The 27,097-nt window shown below is 39.0% G+C and overlaps 1 protein-coding gene across 7 annotated transcripts in view; it reads left to right on the plus strand.

Annotated features, from left to right (window-relative positions):
• The window catches only part of PMS1 (PMS1 homolog 1, mismatch repair system component), a 44,167-nt gene extending 18,354 nt beyond the window's left edge, over positions 1-25,813 (plus strand). For 6 of the 7 annotated variants that reach the window (XM_068686492.1, XM_068686493.1, XM_068686497.1 and 3 more), the window contains 8 exons: positions 1,404-1,520; positions 5,158-5,280; positions 6,908-7,051; positions 8,254-9,149; positions 14,380-14,829; positions 15,372-15,502; positions 22,813-22,973; positions 25,382-25,813. In XM_068686492.1, coding sequence (XP_068542593.1) covers positions 1,404-1,520; positions 5,158-5,280; positions 6,908-7,051; positions 8,254-9,149; positions 14,380-14,829; positions 15,372-15,502; positions 22,813-22,973; positions 25,382-25,573 — 2,214 coding nt within the window. In that variant the 3' untranslated portion in view covers positions 25,574-25,813. Of the gene's footprint in view, positions 1-1,403; positions 1,521-5,157; positions 5,281-6,907; positions 7,052-8,253; positions 9,150-14,379; positions 14,830-15,371; positions 15,503-22,812; positions 22,974-25,069; positions 25,282-25,381 lie in introns of all 7 variants that reach the window. The other variant, XR_011097828.1, reaches the window with a different exon arrangement.
• The last annotated feature ends 1,284 nt before the right edge of the window (positions 25,814-27,097 follow it).

Raw genomic sequence — 27,097 nt, forward strand, 5'->3', positions numbered from 1 at the left:
ATGGCAGGGCTGTGAGCGCGGTATCAGGCTGTGTGCAGAAGGTGAGTTAGATTCAGGCAGGAGTGAATTTGGAAGTGGAAAATTCAAGATTGGGGAGCAGTTTTAGGGTCGCCAGTCTCAAAGCTTTAAAATCCCACCTGTCCTGTAAGAAGGGAATATCGTTTTACAAGAGCACCGTGTTCTTCAGTGGAATTCACCCTTCAAGGCCAGCGAATATCCTACAGGACAGGTGGAATTTTAAGGCTCTGTATTGCATTTCTTGAGATTGGTGCATTGCTCACCGTGCTTTCACATGACATCCTGTACCAGAATACTGGGAACTCATGTTGAATTTATTGGGCCTGTGTAAACAGCTCTTTTTAAACTAGCATCGTAGTGTCAGATTTAATGGGCAACTTCCCACACTTCTTTCCTTTTATGTTTGAATGTTGCACAGTGAAATAGACTCAGCTAACAATGAGAGAAGCAGATACAAAGAATCCAGTAGACTCAGTTGCCAGGAAGTGGAAAGCCAATTAAACACAATTTTTTTGTTGTTGATATACAGTGGTAAAAGTAAGCAGGTTCAGAGTTAAATTTGTGGCTGTTTCATATAGTCATTCTTTCCCTCTCATTAGTGAGAGACCAAATTTCACTTCCCAAAGCAGCTAATACTTTCTGCGTACGTAAGAGGACTTAACAGGTAAAGTTTTCTTATTCAAGTTGCAGTTTATACTGCTGTACTGTATTTATTAAACCTTTGCAACAGAATTGTAAGGTATGTAGCTTAGTAGAGCAGATATCCTTCTATCTAACATTTACAAAACTGTCATTAAACAACTAACTGCTTTCCACAGAGATACCTCCTTAGAAACTGCTTTCCTTTCAAAAAAACAGACCTAGAGTATCCAGACAAGAACTGTGAATGGACCCCTAACATCCCAGTTTCTACAAAAATGGCTTATACATGTATTTTAAATACCACAGGCATTGTGGTGTAAGGTCCACCTTCAAATGCTGACCATCATGCCAAAAAGATCAGAAACCCTCAATTTGTGTGCACGGTAAAAATACATAGCCCACTGCTGTGTATCTTAGATGAAATGTCATGTTTTTATTGATTTATTTTTTAGCAATTGTTTCAAGTGCAGAAGTCCAGATTAGCCACGTAACATTCATGAATACAAACTCCTAGATTTTCTGATGGCTGCGACTCTAAATAAGTAATACAACATGAGAAGACATGCCAAAAAGTACCATATCGTGTGTGTTAACACTGAAAGTTGTGAATGTAAGAGGGTCAAAGTACAGAATGTTACATATACAGTATGTGTGCAGTTGCATATGCATGTTAATAGACATGACTTGAGTTCAACAAATATAAATATAATGTCAAAAATTTGACTCTGTGCCATTTGTTTCAGGCAGTTATTTGGCAAAAGACCAGGGTGTCAGATCACAAAATGGCCTGTATGTCAGTTCTGGGAACAGCCGTTATGGGCAGTATGGTACCTTTTCAACACTGCTGTGAAGATCCTGAGGTGAGTTTAAACTTCCTTCTCCCAAATCCACTTAAAGCCTGTCAATGAGGAGCTAAATCAGCACTTAGAAAGGAGACTTTCAAAAAGAGAACATTATCTCCAGACTGACGTCTGATTAATACATTTGATTCTCTTACAGCTCTCTCTGTAAAATTAATTGGTTTGGTGATTGAAAATGCACTCCCAGAATCATCTAGTCAGGACTCATGTGGCACTGATCAAATGGCAGTAAAAACAGTTGTGATGACAAATGCAGAATTGCTGATTGCTCAGAGCTGTCTAAGTTAGGATTCCTGGCCTGCAGGCAGGTTGTGCTTTGATTAATAACTAGGCATTTATATCGTTCTCATCCTCGTGGCCTTTTAGCCTTATCTTCTAAAGAATATCTCCTCAGTTTCAGTCAGGGGCACCTCAACAGTAAAATAAACATATACTTAGAAGGCAAGTTGTGCAAAATATATGATAAACCTATGTGTCAAGGAAATACTAGCTAGCTTTCAAAAATTCTCATGCACATAACTTTCTTTGCTCCTGTTGAAATTGAAGGAGCTCCCCACGATACTGTCCTTCATCTAATCTTTTTTTTTTTTTTTTTTTTTTTAACCCCCATTTTTGTCTCAGACATTCTTATAAAGGAGAGGCTTCCTCCTGTTGAGCCTGGAAAGTTGATTTTATTTTTTTCTGTGAAGTCAGAGTGGCTATTACACACAATGCCATGCTGGAAGAAACTGTTTATTCAGACTTAAATCGTGAGTTTGTAAGAATCCCCATGGTGTCTACACACAGGGAAATGCGTGGGGAGGGGCTGGGGGGAGCAGCCAAGTTGCTTCTTATGGTTTACGAAGAAGTTTTTCCTGTTTCTGTCCGAACAAGTCCGGATGCTCTGCTCATACCTGAGCGCCCACTTGGCTGTGCCTCATATGGCAAGTGCAGGGAGCTCTGCAGGGAAGACATGGGGGTATTTAGAAGGGACTAGCTCGAAGGAGGCACTCAGGTTCTCACGTTACCTCTTTGCTATATCATGAGGCATCCATATTCCTTGAATAGAAGTTGGGGAACATTCCATCTCTCTCTCTGTCTCTAAATAGTGTGTAAAATACCACGTGCATCATTTATAGGTGTATAAGTGATCCATGCATATTGCACTTGCACAGATCTACATTCAGAAACTGTGGACATTTCTAAATTAAGCAGCCAAACACTGAAATGACAGAATTAAGCTTGCCTGCGTAACCCTTATCTTTCTCCCTTGTGTTCAGGAATTGGGAGAGGTATTCAATGACAAGACATATGCCAGTTTTCCTTCCTATTAGACCCATGTCTCATTCAGTACACAGACCAAAGAGCAGCTCCTTGATTCTTTTCATTTCCTACTCGTCCATTATGTAGCTTCTTAATCCTTCACTGCAAAGTCTACTCTGAAGGCAAAATCAGAGTTGTTACAAACAACTTTTTGTAAGCTGTATCTTGCTAACCGCACACTTAAAACTTCTGCAATGAGCAATCCCGGGGTTTGCAGATAGCTAGTCTTTTAAAACCTCTCCATTATGAGCACTGAATGAAACAAGAACATAGTTCAAGTTGGCCCCAAAGCATGGAAAAATCAGGAACTACTCACAAAGTAGAAAGAAAACCAAAGAAAATAAAGAATTGTCAGCTTTTAATGTGCAAAACAGCATCTATGCTTTCTGCATCCCCATTCTTGGAAATGGGTGGATCCATTTTGGCTGAGAAGCTTCATTTGGGAAATTTTTGTAGTGAAGGGAATTCCTATGGAATTCCTAGGAATTTTCCTTTTGTGTGAAAGTTAAGTTTGGCAGGTACACACGCCTCTGGGAAAAAGGTGAGTACTGTAGGAAGACATTGTCCGCTTAACACAAATAGATTTTAATATGTGTCTGTGTTTAGTAATTAATATTTTCCAGTCTGTGCAATTCTGCCTTAATAAAAAAAAAACAACTTTTGTATAAGAAAATTCTAGTAATTACGACTACTTTTAGGATCGTTACTAACTTTTAACGAGCATACTGATATTCCACGTGGCTTTAAATAGTAACAGCAGTCAGCCATTTCTAAATATGGCAGCTTCTTAAATGTCTTATTTAGAGACTTTCAGTTTTGTTTTAATGTTGTCTGTATATAAAAATGCCGTTTGAAGTGAAAGATTTATACGGATATTTGGAAATTGGAAAAGGAATTTGAAGCATAAGGGAGGAACATTCAAAGAGGATGTGCTAAAGCTGCAGGACAAAATCTAGAAGTGCTGCATGTTGTTTTCTGATAATCATCCAAGAGATATTTGACACCTCTTTAACTTGACCAGTGGTGTTTGGTTCTGTGCAACGTTGCTGACCAGAACGCTCCAGCTTTAGCACAGAATGCTTGTTACAAGGTCAAGAGGGAATAAGGGAGCACATGAGCAGATCGCTGCTGTGACGTCGGTGAATGGGAAGGATAGGCCAAGTCCCAGGGATTTTAAATTCCGTTTCAAATGCATGATCACTCGGCTTTTAGTAAATACAAGTGGTTCTGCCAAAAGAAAAACTAACGAGGTCTGATTTCTGTCTTCTGCGATCCACCCTGCTACCAGAATATTCTCCAACCTTTCCCATATGTCCAGAACCTCAGCCTCTGCTGTGCACCGGCCCCCCACTGTTCCCGTTCCTATTTGTCTGGGCAACCTGCAGTGGGGCAGCACATGGGCAGGTCGGCGAGCCAGTGCTGCTGGATCCCAGCTTGGGAGAAGTTACAACTGCCTTTTCCGCAGTAAGGCCATTATCCTGAGGCTGCCCTCTCCAAACAGCTGCCAGTTATCACAGAAATTGTGGAAATGTAATATCGTTGGGATTTCTGCTTCTTCATCAGATTGAATTGAAATCGATCCAAGGGTTTCCAAGTTGCTCGGTGGGGGGGAGAGGGGGAGGCAGTGGGGCAGGCAGCACAAGTCATCGCTCTCATTTTGACAGGGAAAAAAAAAAACACATCCAAAGCTAGAAGAGCTTAGCAGAGAAGTTTTAAGCCTTGGAGTTAATGTTAGGTACTGGAATCGCGTGATTTGTTCCTGGGCTCCTTGGCAGGGTTGGGTGCTCACAGGTTCTGCTGAAGGCTGGGAATCGCGGGTGCTCAGCACTCTGCAAAGTCAGATGATTTGGATACAGGTGCTGTAGGTAAATTTAGGTGCCCTCCATAAATGCCTGCTGATGAGCTATTTAAGGTGCCGTGGGTAAAGAAAGGGAGGGATTTCGTGTTTTGGTGCTCCCAGTTAGAGGTAGCTCACTGCTGCCTTCACCAGCATGGGCAGCACTGCACACCTTGAGCTTCTTGCAGGTGTGAGGTTGGCAGCCCTGCAGTCAGCAGGCCCAAAGCAGGCAGGCAGCAGCCCGGTGCAACTGACAGTCTAGATGGGAAATTTCTCAATCAGTTGAATCAAGGGTAATAGATATATAACCATCCATCCCAACCTCTTTTTTTAAAGTGCTTTTATTGTTTGAATCACACATGTAACTCTAAAGAAGTGGTGCATGTGTTTGAGCGACTGGGACTCCTGTGAATTGCACTGTAATGTTGCACCCCTAAATAAAAAGCTTTTGGGGATTCTCTTTTAAAGACTTCTGTACTGTATTTGTTTTTCTTGCAGATAAATCTTTCTGGATTTCTCCCAAAAGCTGAGTCAGACAGCTCTTTGACATGTCTGTCAGGTTCAGAAAGGAGTTTCATTTTTATAAACAATCGTCCGGTTCTTCAGAAGGAAATACTGAAGGTAACATCCTCTAGTTTCTTATTCAAGGAATAAAAACATGATTTCTTTGAGGACAGAAAGGGCTCTGCTATCTGCAATATCTGCCCACATGAGATAAGTGGAGTATTACATGTGAAGCATTTACAATAGAAACCTCATCCACAAGTCTGATGCTCCTGGTATCTCAGCTCTGTTACGTTCTCTGCAGTGACTTGCAACCAGAGAGCTGGAGGCTATCCTTATGGCTGCTTGAAAAAAAATAAGAGCACAGAATAGTTTATATTAATGTAGCAGAATCACACCTGGGCAGTTTTCCATGAGGGAGCTCTATGTGGTTTCCTGTAAGAGAATTTTCCTGAAAATAAAATTTTAATTTTGTTCACTTAACCAGCAAATCTGCTTGCTTTCCCTTTAAATCTGTGTATGCATTGAATAAAAATGAAAGTGATAGTGCAGAGGCATTGGCTACCGCTAGGCATTGTGTAGGCAGAATTTGATACTCTTGGGTTTCTCACACTGCTGAACCTTGCAGCACCTCACTCGGAGCAGCATTGCTGTTCTAATCCTTGCCCTCCACAGAAAATAAAATTCCATTCATGCTGAAGTGTACATGTAGGTTTTAAAGTAGAGATAATTGAGTAGGTTTCAGTTGGCAGTTTTGTGGATGTAAACCCTGAACTTGTGTTCATATCTTAAGTGACAAACAAGGCTAGTCCTGTGCTCCGTGGCCACACAGTAATTGATCTACCTGGCTCTTGCTGGAGTTGAAAGCTCGGTTTGGATCCTATGTAAGAGATGGCTTTTTAACCAGAGCAGAGGCTAGGTGGGGTTCAGATTACTGTAATACAAAGTAGAAATACATGGCCCTTCATTTAGGGCTGTTCACATAGTGGTGATAGTGATGCCTTTTATTTTTGTCCACTTTTTAGTCGTGTCCTCTTATTACTGCAGTTCAGTGCCAGCTGAGAACAGACTGTGGGAATAGTAAGGTTAAAATATTTTTTTATGTTATTTTAATTTATTTTATTATTAAAATAATATTTTATAGTTAACTTTTATTTAAAAATCAAGTTTCAGAAGCTCTTTTATGCTGTTAGTCTGTTAACATATTTTCTCCAGTATATACTGGAAAGGATCCACAATACAAGAGGAAAATACAAAGACCTTTATTTGATCGTTCTAGTTTGCAAGACCTGCATTATGAAACAACTAAATAACTTCGTAGTTTTTTGACATGAGTTTTCAGGGAGATTATAGAGAAAACAGTAAGGGCAAGCAAAGTTGCAGAGAAATAGTAAGTTTATGACTGAGTTAGTTAATAACCAAAGTACAAGCGTATCATGCCTTTTCTTCCAAAGATGATCAATGTATTCATTCAGAAGGTCAAAGTAGCTGCCATTAATTTCTTGGAATTTGTTCTTTTTTCCTTTTTTTTTCTTACCTTTTTTTTTTTAATTGTGAAAACATGGAAACCACCAGTAACTCCCCTTTTGGTGATTATTTTAACGTGTATATATATATATCAACACAGATCTTTTTAGCATTCCATTCATTTGGGGGGAAAATACAGTTATGATTTTGTAACATCTGTGCCTTTGTGTCTCTTCTATTGCCTGTACTGACATCTCTTTGCTAAATGAATCTGTAGTTAATTCGGCAGTACTACAGTGCGGCGTCACACAAGGACAGTACCCGCTTATACCCTGTTTTCTTTATGAATATTACTGTACCTGCATCTGCTGTGGATGTGAATTTAACGCCTGATAAAAGTCAAGTTTTACTGCAGTATAAGGTAATTGATGTCTAATTCTGTTTTTGAGTTGACAACTTTTTACTTACGTACGTATAATAAGGGCTTCTGGAACTGCTGAAACGTTTGAAGGTGTAAACAGTGCCACTGGAGTCTTTGGGAGGATTATTTGAAACTAATTTCCCAGTTGATTTCAAAGATCGCTTATGTGCTGTCACATACATGTGTGTATCGCTTTGCTTCCAGATGGCTATGTAGCAGTGACTGAAGCTAAATGGAATTATGATGTGTGCTTGAATAAATCTCATGTTTAATTTCATAATTACACTAAGTAATAAACTCTTCAAACACTGCGCACATTAGGGGAGGAGGAGATGATTTCTACCAAATGCAATAATTGCCATTGCATGTGTAAATGATTGTTGACATCACTAAAGTTTCAGGACATCCAGTTCGTGCTAACAGGACTGGAAATTTGAACAGTATATGCCTGTGTTTTAGATGTTATATAGTGGTAGGTGTTCCATAAATTCAGTTTCACTTTTTGGCACTTGATATGTGAGTGCCACAAAAATTAAGAAAGCTGCAGTGGTAAGGCTGTTATTCAGAGTGATGGTAGGTACTCACACCACTGAGACTGTCTTTGTCTTCAGTGAAAGTTTTTGTGCTTGTCTGTGCAAATGTATTGCCTGTTAAGTGCCACTTGTATTAAAATTAACATAACTTTCTCACATTTGTTCTAGCTTAAAACTTTCTTCAGCATTGCAAAGGGTTTGTTTGTTTTATTTCCAATTTTTGTTGCAGAACTGTCCTGGAAGCTCTTTGCAAACATGCTTGCTAAACTGGGCTGGTGTTGGTATTTCTGTCCTTACTATAAGCTTCTAACACTGTGTTAGGTGGAAATAGCTTCACTTGATACAGTTTGAAGCAACTGGTACGCTGTGTTATAAAGAAAGCAGTTAATCGCTCTTGTAATACCAGAGTACAGGAGTGAAGCGGAGCACCTCTCAAGAAATATTTGAGGTGAAAGGTGTCTACTCCAGAGTCTTTTGGGACATGTGTGAAAAATTGAAATGCAATAATCTGCCCAGATTTATTTGAAAAATATTATGAGCAAGATCACTTTGTTCTTTATTCTCAATATCTGTCAGTTATTATGTATTCTTTTTTTTTTTTTTTTTTTTATGGTTGTGTGTGCTTTTTCTGTAATTTTTTTTTCCTTTTTTTTTTTTTTCCCCCTCCAGGAGTCTGTCTTATTTGCTGTTGAAAATGTGTTGAAATCACTCTATGGGCCACTACCTGCTACGGTCTCTGGTGAAGCTAATAAAACAGATGTTACCTCAGAAGACATGTTTGTTCATAAAACAGGACAAACAGATGTGGTTGTTAATGAAATGGAACCATCTGGAAACAATGATCTACATGCTCATACTTCATTCCTTTCATTCAGCAGTGATGTGCAAAATTGTCAAGCAGGAAAAAACACAGAGATCTGTTTAAATCATCAGGCATTTTGTGGTGATAATATACGTAGTCGCCTAGAGGAAAAAGAGGTTTCTAAGAGTGATGCCTTTCAAGACGGTTCCTTAAATTTATTGTGTGAGGAGGAACAGAATGGACAGAACACAACTGCTAGTCCAACTCGCAGGACTCCAGTGGAACCTGAATGCAAAAAAGCTGATGAGCATCTTTTGAGTTCTGATAATACTTGCGAGATAGAAAAGAATGAGGAAGCCTCAGTACCTAAAGACTTACCTGAAATCTCTGCTGATAATTGGAGTATGGGGAACGGATTTAAAGACTCTCTAGGAGACAACCTGGAACCTGTTAAGATTTTAATTCCTGAAGTTGGAGAAGCAACTAATAAGCAAAGCGAACATACTGGTGAACACAGCTGTGATCCACAAATGCCAAATCAAAGTATAAGGAAAACAAATGTAATAAATGATAAAACAGGACAAGTAACTGCTTATGACTTAATTAGTAGTCGAATAATAAGGAAACCAAAGACTGCATTTGCCCTCTTCACCCAAGAATATCGTTCAAAATTGTTTTCTGAGCACCCAAAGACTAGCATGAAGGACATCCTGTTGAAAATTGAAGAAGAGTGGAAGAATTTGAATGAAGAGGAAAAGAAGAAGTAAGTTTCTAGGCTGTATCTTGCTTCTAAATCTCTGGTAATTACCAATGAGCAAATGAGTCATTTGCTGTGAATAAAATATATATACATATATGTATATAACTTCCCAGTTACTGATGAAAAACAGAACAGAAAATTATTTTTGGCTTTTCAAGAACAGCATTGATGTAGTAAGTTGTCATCTTTTGCTGTGCGTAGATGTGCGCTGCTGAGCTGAGTTACTCATTTTGCCACTGTACTTGCCATGCGGCAGTTAACTAGGGACGGTTTTGATGAGTTATTATGTAGAGCTAACAGCCAAGAAATGTACTTTTTCAATTGTACAAACCTCAGTCTTTTAAGGGCTTGCTGTATATTGTCACTTCAGATGTAGCATCAATGAAAACCAGCCCAGTGATGGCTGAGGCGCGGTATAGTTCCTCCAGAACTTTTTCCAACCAGCAGTTCTTTTTTATTGCTCTAAAGTGAGAATTCTTTTTCAGGGTCTTTAGTACTTGAACATTTGGTAAACTCCTTTCCCCTAGATTTAGTAAGTATCCCAACCCAGGCTGCCCCATTATTGTATTTCTAAAACCCAATCAAATGATACAAGGAATTTCTTTATCCCCCCAAACAGATATTGCAGTGCTGGTTCAGAGTATAGTACAGTTTGAATGCTTGTCCATCCTCTGCTTCGCTCTAAACCAAACCTCTTTTCAGATAACAATCTGAACAGCTAAATTTCATTTTCTAAACTGAGTTCTAGTACTGTATTTTTGAAATGAAATCTATAAGCAAGGGGAATATTTTACCCTTTTTTTTTTTTAAAGGAGAGGTGGTAGTGGAATAGTTAATATGTGTATGTTGTCCTTTATGTGAAATTTATATTATAGTAAAAGATTAATTAGAATAACAGATCTTGAGGCATCCTAAGACAGTTCAAAACATGGAAGGTGGGTGTTTTCTTTCTTAGGTGTTTTTGGTTTTTGTTATTTTTTGGTAATTTTGTGGAATGTAAAACACTTTGGGGCATCATACAAAGGAGGAGAATAGTTCTGCAACAGTTCTACAAGCAATGATTTGAGTGGTCATTGTGATTGAGGCAGGAAGTGTGGGAAATGGAATTTGTTTTTGAAGAACAAAGTCACTGGCAGTGTTTTGAAAATGTATTTTCTTAATGTTATGGAAGCAAAGAGAGGGAATTAAGACCACTGAAGAAGTTATGTTAGCCGAACATTATAATTTTAAATGCTAGTGAGAGATTTGATGAGGAGAATGGTAAGAAAGAGGAGCTGTACCTGCTGAATTACTATTAATTACTGTTTTTTCCTTGAACCCTGTACTACGTGACTCTTCTATTTGAAAACCTCTGCATTGTTCTGAACACCAGCCGTAGCAGTGTGAAGCAAAACCCTAATATCTAGCTTCTGATTTACCTAACGTAAAGGTCACCAAACAAACAACGTGCTCTGATCACAAAGCCAAGCCTGTGAGAAATAGCGTGTTGCCCATCTCTGCTTCAGCAGAAAGCTTAACGTAATAGTAGAAATCCACTCCAATTATATTTGTGCTTTTAATGAAGTGAAACAAAAGGTTCTGCCAGCTGTTTCAGAAAATTTTAATTTGCTCTGCTTTAGCTTTTGAGATTTCACGGTTGCTTTCCTGGTACAACTGTTATGTTTAAGAGTGTGCCTACAGATTAACGTTGTGTTAGTTCAGGAAGGAGACCTCTCCGGTAATGAATTTGTATCTTACATGCAGGACTGAACGCAGCATAGTCCAATGCATGTTAAAGTCAATGAAAAATTTCCCACTAGCTATATTAATGCAGCTCAGCTTTGGCATAGCTCTCTTCCACTTTTCATATTGCAAGATTGCCTCTGAAAATACCAAATACGAAGACATCTGCAGGTATCTTTTCCTTCAAGGCAACAATCCAGAGGAACTGTTGCACGTCTGGCAGAGAACTTAAGTCTTGCCTACCAGATACTCTGGATAAATTGGGCCACCTAGAGGTAACAACAAATGTCTATGCGACAGGGCTTCCACTGAGCACGCTCTACCTCCAACTCGCTGCCACCCTTCTGGCAAGCCCCCTCTTTGCTAGGCTCCAGCCCTCCGTCCTCCTGCGATGAAGTCGCGTGTTTGGGTTGCAATGGGTGTGCTTGGCTTCAGCGTCCCTGTTTATCTCTGTGGCTTCTCCAGCAGGTCTAAATGAATTTAAATGCCTTTTGGGAGCAGCGCAACTAACAGATGTCTCAGAATGACATAGGATAGCCTTTTCAAAACAAGCCAGCATTTATTACTCAACCGGAATGTAAAATGTTATGGTCTTTAGGTTATAATAGAAGAGGAAAGCTTCCATGCATGTCCATGTTGGCAGCATCGCATATCCCCCTGCTTTGCACAGCCAGGATTTAATTTCGTAGACTCCCTCTGCTCTTACTTAATACAGCTTGTGTGTGTTTCTGGCCTTAATGTTTCTTGTGTATCAGGCTCAGGTAACGGGGGGAGAAGTCCATCCAACTGCCACGACAGGCAGCAGAAATTGGCCTGAAGGTGCAGGAAAGGTTCAGAGCTACCCACGCGTTATCATGGGGCTAACAAATCACCTTGTCAGTGCCGTACAGTAATTCTTTGTGAGTATATTTGTACCTTGGGAGAAATATCACTCCAGGTAGCGTGGCCCTTGCTGCCTGTTGACAGATCAGAGCGTGCCCATAGACTGTTGGTGACCAGGAACTAGCTCCTGACTGGTAGCTTTTGCCTGCCTGATTTATTTTTAAGCATTTCGTGGCTTTTGTGTGCACCTCATTTGCAAATCTTTTGGTGTAGATTCCTTTGGGGTAAATATGTTTGCTTAGCAATTTCAGAAAAAATATTTGTGAAGCCTTTATTTTAACCTTGTGGTCAATATGTTCTTCCCTTTGGGTAGGGGTCACCAGGTGGTCAGTGGCCATGCATTGTATTCCTAGCCAGCTCCACTCAGATGCTGCCAGATATTAATACTAATTAACTGTATCAATAATTGGTATCAGTCCTTACATCCTGTTGTTTGTCCCCAGCATTTGTTTAGCCGTAGTAGCAGGTTCATGTTATCCACTCGGAGGAAGCTGTGCTGCTCCCCTGCACGTCAGAAGCACGCGGTGACCAGCTGATAGGAGCAATTCAAAGCTTTGTTTGGCTTCACAAAGACAGGAGACACAGAAACAGAAGATGATATTTACTTCTGGTGAGAGTTTGAGTGCTCTGGGTTTCGTTAAGTGAAAAGGCTGATGCTGAGGGGTGTTACATTCAGATACCTCTGCTCTGGACTTGTACACATCGGTGCAAGTCACCACTTCTGGCCAGAGTGCACTCCAAATAGCTCACCTGAGGTCGGTAGTTTTATTTGTCTACTCAGTGTAACAGTCTGAGGGACATTATGTTCTTTTTTCTTTTCTTTTTCTGTTAGATGCTGAATATTTCATTTAGGTTTAAGCTGCAAGGAGAAAGTAATAAATTGTGGGATGCATTTTTCTAAGTTGCGCCAAAGTTTCCTTTGAGACGAGGCTTTACTTTATTCTAGTCTTCCACTTCCCTCCTTACACCCAGGGTTTTGCAGATTTCCTTGGCTGTAGGTTTTGGAAATGGAGGAAAGGACCCTGACTTTACAGTCCTAATTCACAAAGCAGGGAAGAAACTGCTCCTGTTGATTATGCTTGCTTCTGGGGAAGGCCTTTGGAAAAAGCAAAGGTGTTCCCTAGCAGTTTGTAAACTGGCTGCTTTCTTTGGTTCTGAACAAATCACCGAGAGTCACTTGCAAAACCCTCACAGTCAGAGCTTGCAAGGCTAGAAATTTTCTGATGGTGGCCTAAAATGACAACTAAGGAAGATTTCCTTGGAAAAAGTGTTTTTGTTTTGGGTTATCTGTATCATTGAAAGCTCGGTGCTCGTAGTTAAATATTCTCCTGCGTTACGACCGTGTCTATTCAAAACAAAGTATTTATTGATCTGGTCAAAGCTATAAATGTATTCTGGAGAAAAAATTTCTGTTCAAGTGATTTCATCCATTCATTTTAAGAGGAGCAGATGTTTTTTATCTTAACATTTACTCCATATTTTCTAGGACATGATTTATTGCAAGAAACTATTTAAGCTGACTTTTTTAGTTAACTAAATATTGGTACCATATGTGAGTGCTAGCACATCATAATTAATTGCAAATGGTGACCCTTTTGTTGACCTTAATTTTCCAGTGTGCATACACATAATTGAATTAAACTGTTCCAGCAAGTAGCAATAAATAAATATGACCAGCTAAAATACTTATTTCCAACACTTACACATGATAGTACTACCTTTTAGTGAAGATCGGGCTGCTCTGAATAACCTGCCAGAATTCAGAATATCAAATCAGGGCAAAAGAGGGAGTTAGCACATTGCTCCTTTGGCCTTCGAAAAAAGCAGGCTCTTGTGTAGGAGGGAAGCATAAACCTGGCATCTCTAAAACCTGAGCTATCTTCCTGACACTTGCAAACTCATTAAGGATCCATTCAGGTTGTAGAGGTTTAGTATGTAGCAATGCTTTCACTGTTTAGACAGCATTTAGAATAGTTCATTATTGAGTATTTTTGTTAAAAAAAAAAACAAAAAAAAAACTGTAAATTTATTAGAGTTCTGTGATAACCTTATTTATTCTGCATTCACAGGTTTTTATTTCTGTGGCTAATTGTAGGCCATGTGAAGTCAGTGTAATTCTTTACCTTAACTGAAGCTCAAGGCTTCTGAAATGATTTAACCTCCATCCTCCTAGGCAAGCGCTTGGACTCCCCTTGAAATTCACATAGCTCTAGAAGCTGAAATGACTTTGTGAGTAGGGCTGGATGCGCCTGTGACAAAGCTCCTCCAAAAGCTGTGCATCTGATTGCAGATTTGAGTTAAGCATTGGCCTTCGGGACTGAGGTCTAATGCAATCTGCTGTGGCTCTTGGTGGATGCTGTAAGATGCAGCTCACTCCTCCCTGTTCAGTCACTGAGGTTTTGCTGGCTGTCATGATGAAGGAAATTTTCCACCTCCTCCTGTTCACTGGGCAGGATCACCTATCAATCCCAATCTCCCGCCCACCCCATTCGTAGTGGAAGCTTATTGATGTGGCTACTTAATGAACCATGGGGATTCTTGCCTATCTAGGGTTGGGTTCCTTGCCTTTTGCTAGTGTTGGAGTCTGGGGTTTCTTGCTTGGTTCAACTGGTTCGTTTTCTCTTTTAAGCTATGAAATAAAAGCTGCTAAAGACCTGGAACGATACAACAGAGAGGCCAGTAAAGCTATGCAGCAAGCAGTGCACAGACCCACGAAGGACACAGAGAGACAGAAACCCAGGCTGAAGAGTTCCCTGTCCAACCAGCAGAAGCTTGACAAAATGTTCCATGCTCAAACTGAAAAGAAGCAGAAAGCTGAGCAGCCTCTGAAAACTGTGACAGTACCTTTTTCCCTGAGCTCCTGTAGACATCAGAGGAGTGAGAAAAGTAATTCAGCCGAACATGAGCTTTACCTGATCCGTCGTCAGAGCTTTCCTGATATCTGGATATTCGCTACGGAAAAAAAGCTGATGTTGCTGAATCCATATAGGTTGGAAGAAGCCCTGCTGCACAAAAGATTGCTGAAGAATCACCAGCTTCCAGTAGAGAAACTGGACAAGCCAATCGTGTTAACAGACAGGTATAGTACAAATGAGCAAAAATCTGTATGTTATTTAAATAATTGATGGTTAGTTAGAGTAGGTTTGTATGGCCCTGTTTGCTAATTCTGTGACTATTTTAATCTGAAAGCATACAAAGCATAAAAATATGCTCTTAGAGATAAACAAATGAACAAATAAAGAGCAGGCCTGGTCATACTCCAGTTGAAATAAGTATGAATTTTGACCTGTTTGGCTTGTAGTGCAGTGAAGACAAGTTTCTTCCCCCAGAGGGAAACTAAATGCTGCACATTTTCACAACTTCACTCTAGCTAACTTTCCCCACGGATTAGGGAATGGCTGATGTAATTATTATTATTATATGTCTAAACTTGGTCATTCTTTAAGATACATGAATAGTTGATGCTTTATATTTCTTCTTTGAGCAAACTGCTTTTTTCCAAATACTTGTAAAAATTTTTGATCACTCTTGATGCCTTAACATTTTTAGTGCATTTTTCTCACAGTTTTAATTTTCAAATTCATTATATTTTTTAACTTTTTGGCTGTTTTTTCTTTCCAGTATTCTTGGTGGATCTCACTATATGTCTGCTCTTCACAAAATGCAGAAGGATTACCAGAGATTAAAGGGATCAGCTTATTTGACAGATCCAAGGCTTGTAGCAAATGGATTCCAGATAAAAATGATTGAAGGTATGGTGGTTTTAAAATCTTTTAGTCTTACTGGGGCTTGCTTCTTCTGATTTACTGAATTAAATGATGTAGATCTTGTTGTTCAACATCACCTTATCATTTAAAGCACTGAGGTCCTGCCTTCCCTAAGATTGAGAATGTGAAAGGCGTTTAGATGTAGAGCTCAGTGATAGGGTTTAGCGGAGGACTGGTTAGTGTTAGGTCAAAGGTTGGACTAGGTGATCTTGGAGGTCTCTTCCAACCTAGATGATTCTGTGATTCTTTATTGCTTTGTTAGGACAGTAATTGTCTATGTGGAACATTGAGTAATAAAAACTAGTAACTGAAGAGAAAACATGAATAAAAAAGGAAAGGTCTGTAGATAACAATGTAATGAGCACTTCCTATTTACACATCTCAGCATTTCAAAGAGCGCTTGAAATCCACATTCTCCTGACATTTGTGTATTAAAAAAAAAAAAAAATGTATTCTCCAAATGCTGGATTGCCATTCTGACAGAGTGATTAAAGCGATGAGAATTCCATAGTCCTGCAGCTTCTTCCAAGAGGATAGGTATTTGCAGAATCCCCTGTGAGTATGTGCTTTAGCAGACTATCCCTCTGCACTTCAGAAGTTGAGGAGGTCCAGTAAGGAGCCGGAGCAGGTTACTGTTCTTCAGGATTTATTGAATATTGAATTTATTTATAGTTATTGTTCTATCAGGATTTAATACAGGGCCCAAAGGGGCAAGTGAAGAGAGGGTTAGAGGATCACTGTCAGCCCTTTTGGTAGTTTGTTCTCAACTCTCAGTCTACTTTTCAATGCCTCTAATTTGATCACAGACTAGATCTGTTTAATATAACATCCTTTCACCTTAGCAAGAGAGATTTAATGTTTAAATATTTTCCTGAAGAGTGATTTGCAGGGATGCTGTTGGAAGTCCAGAGGCAACCCACCCAGGGTCAGTTCTGTGCAACAGGATTTCTCCAGCAGAATTCCAAGAAAAGCAAACTTCCTTGGGGGTGGTACCTAGCTGTGACAGCTCGGAGAAAAGGTTCACTATAAGAGCTGTTAGAAATGCTATAGCTTCATGTGTTACAGAACCCCGCATATGTATAGTGATGACAGATCTACTCCAACATATGGGATCTTTTAAGAGTAGGGACAAAAAAGGGATGTGGAGTAATTCCCTCAGTCAGAGGCTGGCTCTTGGGAAGAACAGAGCCTAAGCTGTTTTCTTTTCTTAACCATGCACAACAAAAACAAGGACGCTTCTTTCTGACTGGCTAAATCCTGTGATAAATAACAAGAACTTTGTAAAAGCAGTGTTCATGGAAATACTCTTAGATTGAATGATTAGGGGAAAAGAGTGCCTATGGTAAGAGACAGCTCTTCAAAAGCTCAGTCAAGTAAATCAGCAGCTGAGCAGGTCTACAATTTGTCTCTAGACAAATACGGGAGGAAGGGATCTGAACTGAGCCTTTTTGCTCACATACCTTCCTTGGGGGTGCAGGGGGCTTCTCCCAGTATTCAGGTTTGCGCAGAATCCAATTAATGCAAACTGGTTGTGCATAAATTCACTGTGGAGAATTTTGAAGACAGTTTTTAGGTAACAGCAGATTAGAGTTGTTGAGCAGGCTCGTGATACTGGAGGAGGGAAACAACTTTTAAGATGGCTTGCTTAGGGGAAGAGCAGTATTTAACAGTAATATTTAGCACCAAAGGACTCGACCTAGTAACCAGGAAGTAGTAAGTGACTGTCTTCAAATACAATGCCCCTAGCTGTATAAAATGAAGAAAATGAAGTCTTGTGAGGAAACTTGTTTGCATTTGGCTCGCAGTTAGTGGAAGTATGAAGGCTACTCCGTTGGCTTTGTGCACTATACAGGTTGAGGAACCACGGTAGATAAGCCATGGGCTTGATCAGTCCTTTATGGCCAGCCCATATGAAGAATGGGAATCTAATTCTGTTCTTTGTCCCAGTCTGATATTTTAACTACTTGAGCGAAACGTTAATAACATCTGAGGCTTGTCAGTCATGTTTATAAGCTTCTGCTGATGACATTACGGCAGTTACAGCCCCTGGTTTTAAAAGAGCATAGCATTGCAGAGGAAGGTAGAAAGACCAGGAAAAAAAAAAGGAATTTCACCCAGCCTTTTTTCCAACCAACCCAAGGATTTTTACTTAATACTTCATCAGTTCCTCTCTTTTCTTTCTTTTATTAAACTCCCCCCGAAATACACCACAAACTCTTGCTGTTACAAACGCTTACTAAATCTATTTTTCAGGAACACAGATATTAATAATTAACACTCCTTGCCTGCCCTTTTTTGGAAATCTCACTTTGTAGTTTGGGGTTCTTTATTCTAGATCCTTCTTCTATTAATCTTTATGTAAAGTGACCTGTAGACCAGGCATGTTTTGTCCAACTCACACCAGAATATTCTGTAGCATTTCTCAACTTCGAGTACAAGTTCATCTCATAAAACATTTTACTGTGTCTTTGATTTATTTGTTGTTAAACTCAGATACAGCCTGTAAAGGGGATGTTTGCTTAGATGTTTTTGGACTAGAAGTTGTCTCAGAAAAGTTTTTTCTTCGGTACATACTGTTAATTATTTGTGACAGGTTGCTGTCTTGCCTAATTTGTCAGCTCTCTTGAATCTTCCTTTGACTGCTGTTTCTTAATATTGACTCTGTTCAACTCCTCTGATAACTTCATACCCCTTCAAAGGACAGTCTGAATGCCTTTGGGGCAGTAAATGTCCCAAAATTGCAGACAAAAATCAGAGGCTGATCTGTGTCTTAGTATTGTTACAGTAATTCTCCATGCAGGCAGGGTGCAACATTGGAGTTTTCCAGGCAACCTTGTAACAGGAGCCATAAGAGAAGACAACATCTGTAAAGTAAGGCCACTTCGTTCACCTGCTCATCCTCCTCCAGCCGGTGATTCACTTGCTTGCTTACCGGCTTGGTGGGGCCTTTTCTGCTATCTGAAGGCTCAAGGTGGTGCCAGTCCTCGTGTCAGCACACGAGTTCTACGCCTGCTTTGTCTTTCAACCTGGTACCGTGAGACCAAGTAAGCCAGTTAATGGCACAGCACCACCACCATATCACATTAAAGGGTGATGCGGGACCGGTCAGGCCATACAGAAGGACAGTCGGTGCACAGACTATTCATCTCAAAGCTCTTCACCATGTGGGGACTTTCAGAGTGATCAGACACGATTGTAATGTGCAGCATTTTAATGACTATTTTTGGGACATCCTCATCTTAGAGGCTTGTAGAGATCGATAGTCTTTTTGTGTTCTGTAAGCAAGATGATTTCATGTAGGCCCTCCCCAGAGCTTTCTTTTCCAAAGTATCCATTTGATTTACTTCTGATCCCATGGACAGGAAGACTGAAATGCTTGACTTCAGGTGGAGCAATGCCAATATTGCTAGCTAACCAGCAGTCAAGGAAGTTTTCATTTTGGAATTTTGTGTCTTCTGTGGGGAAAATCAGAACCCTGCCATTATTAATACTGGCAGATCTGCCACTGTACTTGGGCACTTTCTGCCACTTTAAAGTTAGGGTGTTGAAGTGCTTTTGGAGTTAAATTGGACTGGATTTGTGTTTTGTTTTTTTTCATCATAGATACTTTTTTTTATTATTATTTAGTAACAGGAAACTATTAACTTTTTATTCGATTTACTTGCCTGAATGATCAGTTTTCAATTTCATCAGCCTTATATTGCCAAGATATTTTTCTCTGACTTCTCCTCATAGGGTTTTGAATGGTCTAATTAGGACTTTTCTTCCTATCAACGACTCATTTTCACATGGAGTTCTGATCTTGTCCTGTCATTTTAGCAGTAAAACTCTTTCAGCTTCTGGCAACGTTATCCTTTTTCACCAGTGCAGCCCTTGGATAGCAACTTTTAAAGAAGTGCAAGAGTTTCGGGCCTTACTTGTGTGTTGCCTTCATTTAAGGCTAAGTCTGTCCTTTGAATACTCCTTTGCTGTGAGAAAAGAATGTCATTTAGCTTTGTTTTTTATTGTTTTTAGACTCTGACTGCAACCAAAGCTGTTTTAAGTATCTTAGACATTGGACGTGTCATATCTTCTTGTTTTGGTAGACCAATTATTTTTCATAAAGTCTCTTTGTCTCTCCTTATATTGATTGCTCAGCAGTCTAAGGAGTTTTTAACTAGATTTTTCTCTGGATAGCTGACAGTGAAAAACATGTTGTGAAATAGCTCAGAAAAAGCTTCTTGCTGTAAATATGTCAGTTAGGCAAAATCAATGGTTTCTTTGTGGAACGTGCCAGTTGTTGTGATCTGCAGAGCTGTGACGCTGAGCTCCAGTCCTCCTTCCACTGCCCTCCCGCCCCCTCATGTTTTGGCCTTACTGAGACTTCAAGTGATGCTACCTTTGGGAGAGCAGCCTGTTTGCTTTTACTTAGCTCAGTACTCTGGGATCTTCCAGGCATTTGTTTGCTGGGTGTAGCTTGCAGTGATCCCTATATACAGAGGAGCATTTCAACAAGTAAGATGAATTACTTTCCATCCAGTTCTTCTTAACATGTTTTTGGAATATGGACCTTTACAACACAGCTGTCTCTTTCCTCCATGATAGGATGAATTTTGGGGTGGAAAGGAACTGGGAGCAGGGACCATGTCTTACCCTTTTTATTTTATTTTATTTATTTATTTATTTTTATTACGGTGGGCCTAGTGTCATGCCCTAAGGCGTGCTGTTAGGGTAGAACTGTATGCTTAGTAGAATATGTGCATCTAACCTATGTATATGCAAAGAATGTGCTTACAGGGCTTCAAAGAGCAGTAACAGGCAAATAACCCATCTTCCTTGGTAACATGAGCTGCGTCAGCTCTTGTAACCGACCAGTGGAAAATCATGCTGCTCCTTTATTTCAGCTTGATTTTGATCATAGACTGTCAGCTAGGTAGACTTAGAGTGTCACCTAATCTAGGTGGCAGCTGGAAGAGAACAATTTTTCCTGGCCATCAAAAAGGAATTATCCAAAGATGATTGTAAATGTTTTGTTTGGACAGAAAAAGGGGAAATTTGTAGCAATGAGAAATCCACATTTTTAGTGAGTTGAAAACTAGTTTATTTGTTCACTGACATATTTTCCTTGGAAGTTGCAAAGCATTTCACAGAAATTACCATGGATACTGCTTGAAGACTGCTGTTTGAGTACTCAAAAATCTTAATGTATATTTTGTCAAAAATTTACAAGTACACTGAGGTTTGGACATCTGCTTATATCATCAGATGCTGCCAATATCTGAATTCCTGCAAAGACTTGCAGATAAATATGTTAATCAGCATGCAATGGACTACTTTTCAGTTTCAAGAATGTAAGCAGAAAAGGAGAATGATACACAAACAGAAGTACTAAAGAAGGAAATTTCACGATTTGTATTGTTCTTATGTTACACTTGCTTTGAAGTCTCATCTGACTTTCAAGTAAGTGAAAAGTATTGTGAAGTCAAATCTGACTGTCAGAATTGGCATACAAAGAAATTGCTATCAGTAAAACTAGAAAGTTTTGAGCATCAGCAGTCTTACAGGCAAGCATGTCTCACTAGTTTACTGGGTTTGCTTAAAAAAAATGCTTAGCAAATCCTGGAACTCAGTGTCATGAGACTTTAAGAGGGAATGCAAACTTTTAAACTGAAAATCTTAACATTTGAAACTTAATGAAGTTCTTTGTCCTGTCTTTGTTAGCATATAGAGCTTTGGTAGCCTATAGAGCATATAAAATCCTGTCATTGGCAACATATAGAGCATATAGAACTATTGAAGGTTCATCAGATAGGATATGCTCTTCTTGTAGAGAGAAAGCAGCAAGTGGTCTGGAACAGTGACACAAATCTAGTCTTGCTTTCATTAAAACAAAATTTGCATAAAAATGAAACGAGCTGGAGGAGATTAAGAACAGACTTCATCTTTGACGCTGTCTCTTGCGGCCTTTCTTATGGGGAAATATTGGCATAGTACGTGGTCTTATCTCACCTTTAGTAGCTGGCAACCTTTCAGATAGTTTGAAGTTCTGCTTTCAGCTGATTCTGATCACAGGCTTACAGCAGTACATAAAAAATGTCTAGTTTTGCTGGCCAAGATTAGGGAAAGACAGCCTGAAAAAGAAGAGGGCAACAATGCTGGGTGAAAAAGGAAATAAAGCTTAAAATCTGAAGTGGTGCTAAATATATAGCTGGAAGTAGGTTATGTGATTTTTAGTTCCTTGTATCAAATTCCCACTCTGGTCCAAGTGTCTCTGGCCATGAAGCATAAAACAAGTCCAACATTATTTACCTGGTGATACACTCATATTTAGAGAACTGTTTTCAACCTATCTGTTGACCTACAGACTCATTTAATGACTGTCAAATAAACAGTGCCCAGTCATGGATAACAATCTCATTCCAATGCCTAATAAAAGTACGTTGTCGTGACATATTGCACGTATGTGTTTTCTCATTTCAAAAATCTTTCAGATCATTCCTAGTATTAGCCTGTGTCTCTATTAGGAACGTGAATTGTCCCTTACCACAGTTTTAAATTTTTAGTTTATTCCTGGTTATACTAATCTATTTGTCTCCTGCTTTTTTGACTTTGCAAAAACCACTCGTGATCCAGGCTGAATGTAATTCAGCCCACCTTGGGCCATTACATAAGAGTGGATTTGTTTTCATTAGGAATTGTACTTTGCCACGCTTTTCCTGTGAAGTTCTTATTTCTCAAGTTTGTGGCAGAGGAAAAGGGAGGGGATCCATGCCAGTTGGGTTGAGATTTCTGTGCACACTATGAATGAGCACTGAAGGTCTCTTATACATGAGCTGGGTGCCTAAGAGCTTCCTTCTGTTAGCATTTGAACTGTACAGATGTCTAAACCAATTCCATAGGAAGTAGTGCCAACACTGTTTTATTTTTTTTTTCAAACTAAATCAGATTTTATTACAAGCTTCTAATTCAATTTTATGTATGTTTTAATAGAAGCAGTAGAAGTTTTAAATAAATTTTAATTAAAGGTATTCTCAAGACTGGGAATTTTGCAAAATGCTTTAAGCATTTAAACTGTGCCAGCTAGGATTTGAATTAAAATAAACAGAAGTGTTTGTGATGTCAATATGCACGCATCGTGACCGTGAAACCTGGGACAAAAAAATGCTCTTCACTCCAGAGAAGGATGACAAAAAGGTTTCCTGGTTGTACTGAATTCATTATATTAATTTATTAAGCAATTTTACATCTGAATTGCTCCAGAATAGAAATCAAAGTGTATATGTGTATAAGTAACTGTTTTGTTTTCATATTTTCAGGTGCTTCACCTACAGAAAGTCATATGGAAATAGAAGGAATGGCTAATTGTCTGCCATACTATGGTCTTTCTGATTTAAAAGAAATTCTGAATGCAGTAGTTAATAGGAATGCAAAGGAAGTACATGAATGTAGGCCTCTCAAAGTGATAAATTACTTGGAGGTAAGATGTAACAATTTGCTAGTAAGTGCTGACCAGCTAAGCTTACATTAAGTCTTTAAACAGCTTGACAAATCTTTCTTCAGTTTTTAAGTAACGTAGTTCTGTTCCATACAGAAGTTACTTCTGAAAAGGAGAACACCAGATCTTCTTTGAGGTATATGAGTTCTGCATTGCTTACCTAAATACTTCCATCAGACATACTGCAGAACAGTGCAGTGTGATCCAATACATACTTAGGTTCACAAAATTCTTCTACTTAAGCAATTTTCAGACTAGAAAGCTCCATGTTAGAATACAGAACTGTCATAAAATTGTTTACAAACTCTACAAGCAGTTGAGCCCAGAAGTCTTCAAGCTTTTACTCCTTTGTAAATGCATCTGTGAAGAAATGATAAAATGATTTAATATAGTAGTTTATGAAAAGTGTTATCTAAAGCTTAATTGTCATGTAAAACTCAATGAGATACACGTCCTGAAAAGCAGAAAGTACACCATTTCCACTCAAAGAAAAATTCCTATGATTCAGTCAAAGAGAGGATAGAGACAAAGGGAGACTTCCTTGCCAGAAAGCAAGCTGTCACTGGAACTAAGACATGTAAGTAAAAAAATGAAGTCTCACAAGCAGTGAAATCCATATGCTTCTGCAAATGCTTGTATTTAGGTAACATCAATAACTTCTGCAGTTAAAGGAAGCACATGCTGACAACTGACAGTCCTAGAAGACCACTGCATTCAGTGCACTAGTAAGTTCTGCTGCGTGCTGGCAGAGGAAACCATGTGTTCTCCACCAGCAGCCAGCATTTTTCATAGGCAGCTAGAGGTATGGTACTTGAGTAAAAGAATCTTTAATCTGTTTTCAGAAGTTACTATGCAACAGTTGGAACTGGAATGCCTTTTGTCAATATTTAATATGCAAATAGATGAACTTGTCTGTCCAGAGACAATAATGGGCATGAATTTTCACATACAGTTAATGCATATGGTACTAGTTAAAGCTGGAGTAACTAACAAGAGTAGTTTTCAATCATTTTTTTAATCTTAATTCTAGATGTTTCACTAATGCTATCCTTAATTCCAATTCCTAGCAATCTGTGAAGAAAGAATACCAAAGTACATGCTCAATTTTTTATTGGTATAAGTAATTGCCAACACACTTTCCTGAATCAGGCTACTGAGTGGGACTTGGGCACTTACAAAGAATATATACTTGACTTTTTAAATATTACTTGTACAGATCTTTTCCTGTCTTTTTGAGGCAGCAAATTTACAGCTGCCTTTGAAGCAAGTGTGATTCTGTTGTGTACCGCCAAACCATTCTCATGCACCCTTGAAGAAGGGGTGAGTTAAGCCCTGAGGCAGGAATGTAACTTGGTTTGGAGGTGGAAGCTTTATTTTCTCTACTTATAAACACTCTTTAGTCAGATGGACTGGGATGGAATTGGTTTGTAGGAAGGCTGGTGTTTAGAAGAGAGGTGTGTGCATAAAGGTGTGCATATATATAAATAATAAATATAAATATTAAGAGATTATCAAAGGAAGCTTTATTAAAAACAATTTTCAATCCTGTGAGGAGCATTTACAAAGAGGAAGTGCAAACAGCAATAAAAGTAGCTGGAAAATGCATGTTTACTAGGAAGTATATGGCTTGCAATCATGAAAAAATGATTTTAAAGATAAACACTGGGTGTTTTTTGCCATTCTGGTGGGCTAAACACTGGAAATGCTGTCTGCTGTCATGTTCAGAATTGCAACTTCTATCATGAGTTTCATGTTTGAGCAGTCAGCATTTCCTCATCTTTTACCATCTTCTGGTAGACCCAGAAGCAAAAATTGTCTGAAAAATTGATTTGGAAGTTGTCGGATTCTTTGCGGGTGGGTGCTTCAGTAGTTGTGTTTAGTAACTAGTCACTTCTGCTTTCTAGTACTGTGAGATAACTGAATGCAGTAGGTTATAGTTAATACAGCATTGATTTAAAATTTCACTGTATTATTTTTAAAACTGTTTAGCTGTTTAATTTATGCTAGTTCGTTATCTTGTGGTGTACAGTGTGTCTTGTGAACTGATAAATGTCTTCAGTTGATACTGTTGCCAACAGAAAATCTTACATTCAGAAACACTGAGCATCTTGCAAAAGTGGACCCTAAAAGAAAGAAAAGAGTACAGACATGACCAGGAGACTGACTATGTGTGACTCTTGTAGAAGTGCATGAAATGACCAGTAAGATATGTTTAGAGTTCCATTTGAGTTTCTGGGATTCAGAATGTTCAGAATATATCAGCAGAAAAGAGAAAAGTGACCTTTCAACAGTGAGTGCTTAATTCCTGCTTTCTGGTAGCCTCAGGTTAATATGTTACAAAGCGGCACTTTAATACCATTGGGTTTTTGGTTTTGTTTTCCTTTCCACAGGGAGAAGCAGTGCGTTTAGCTCGGCAGCTGCCCTTACATTTGTCAAAAGAAGATGTACAAAACACAGTTTACAGGATGAAGCAACAGCTTGGAAGGGAAAATAAAGGCTGTGTTCATGGTCGTCCTTTTTTTCATCACTTAACAGATATTCCAGAAGTTAACAAGCACAACTCCAAGGAATTTATTCAGTAAATGGAACATTTTGTTTGGGATCATTTCTCTCTTACTTAATTTTGATCGTTACTCTGTAACTTCAGAATGTTTTGTGTAAAGCTTTTGTATAATGACTTTTTATTATTGTAAGTTCACTTTCTGGAGTTTTTTGATTTAGATTCAAGTGCTACTTGACAAATGGAAATAAATTAATACTGTAGAGAAACAAACTTTTTTTTTTTTTGTAAGAATTTATTAAAGCAATATTCTCAACTGGTTTGATTCTGTCCTTATTGCTGCATGTTTAGAAAATAACAGTATATCAAAATGCTTTAGATATGAAGTGGTTAGAAACTGTTTTCATTGGAGCCCGGCAAAACTTACTGCACTGTAACAGGAGATGATAATTTTTAAAGGAAGCGAGGTAGCTGTAGGTATTTAAATTTGGCATTGCCCTGTACAGGTATTGTTGTCACAAATTCATAGTGTTATTTCTGTTTGAAAATAGCAAGATTGTGTAAATGGGTATTGAAGTCTTAGTCTTCAAAAGCCTTTTCTCTAATTATGCAAATAACTCAGAATATTTCTAACCTTAGTTTACAAAGGTGTGAATCTTAGAAGTACACCACACTTACAGCTTTAGGTCATCAAAAACTGGCAAATGATTTAAAAGACAAAAGGATAAGAGTCACAACTACAGGTTGGAAAGGCTGGCACTGAAAGCAGGTGTCAATATATGTTGGTAGAGTGCTGTACATAAACAGGGAGTGAGAAGCACAAACAGTCCTCACTTAAGGAGAATGCGGCATTACTAGAGAGAAGTCTACTATATAAAGAGCTGCTGATTACGGTAAACTTGTTCATCCTCTTCCTTCCATAACTTAGTGTTTTCTCCTGTATTTTGAGTAGTAGGCTACTTCCATAAAGTTAGTAGATTATGCTTGCTGTGCATAGCAGCTGCACTGTCGCTGAATTAGTATGTTTTAAAAATTTCAAGAAAGGTCTTGAAAATATGTCTACACCTGAAAATAGGTCTATACCCAGTTCTTCTGTCATAGCAAATTGTGGCATTAGGAAACTGAGAGTTAGACCTACCTTTTCGGTATTTCTGTGGCTGCTAGGTAAGTGGTTAGAAGGTTGCTAAAAGGCCTAAGTGTAAGCTAGTTTGTGGATGAGAATATCAGACCAGATAAGCAAATCCACACAGTGAAAATGCAAGTTACTGGTTTATTGCTGTGTTTCAACCAACGTTGAACTAGTCAATTAAGTTAATAAATTGCCTAAGAGCAATACATGACAGCATACACCTTGTACCTCCATGCAGGCAAAAGGCAGGCTGAATCCAGCATTTGCTCTATTACGCATGCAGATGACCCAGCCACCTGCTGCTGAGACTTCTGCTCCATTCAAAACGCATGCTGGCTTCTGCTTGTGAGGCACGTAGAAGAAAATACAGGGCACTAAATGCAAAAGGATGAACAGTGCAAAGGCCTGATCTAAGGTAAGGTGTAGTAGCAAACAAGGTACTCCCTTCCTGTTGCTGTCTTGGTAGGAGCAGGAGCA

The sequence above is a fragment of the Anas acuta genome, chromosome 6 (genome assembly GCF_963932015.1).
Source record: "Anas acuta chromosome 6, bAnaAcu1.1, whole genome shotgun sequence".
NCBI lineage: Eukaryota > Metazoa > Chordata > Aves > Anseriformes > Anatidae > Anas > Anas acuta.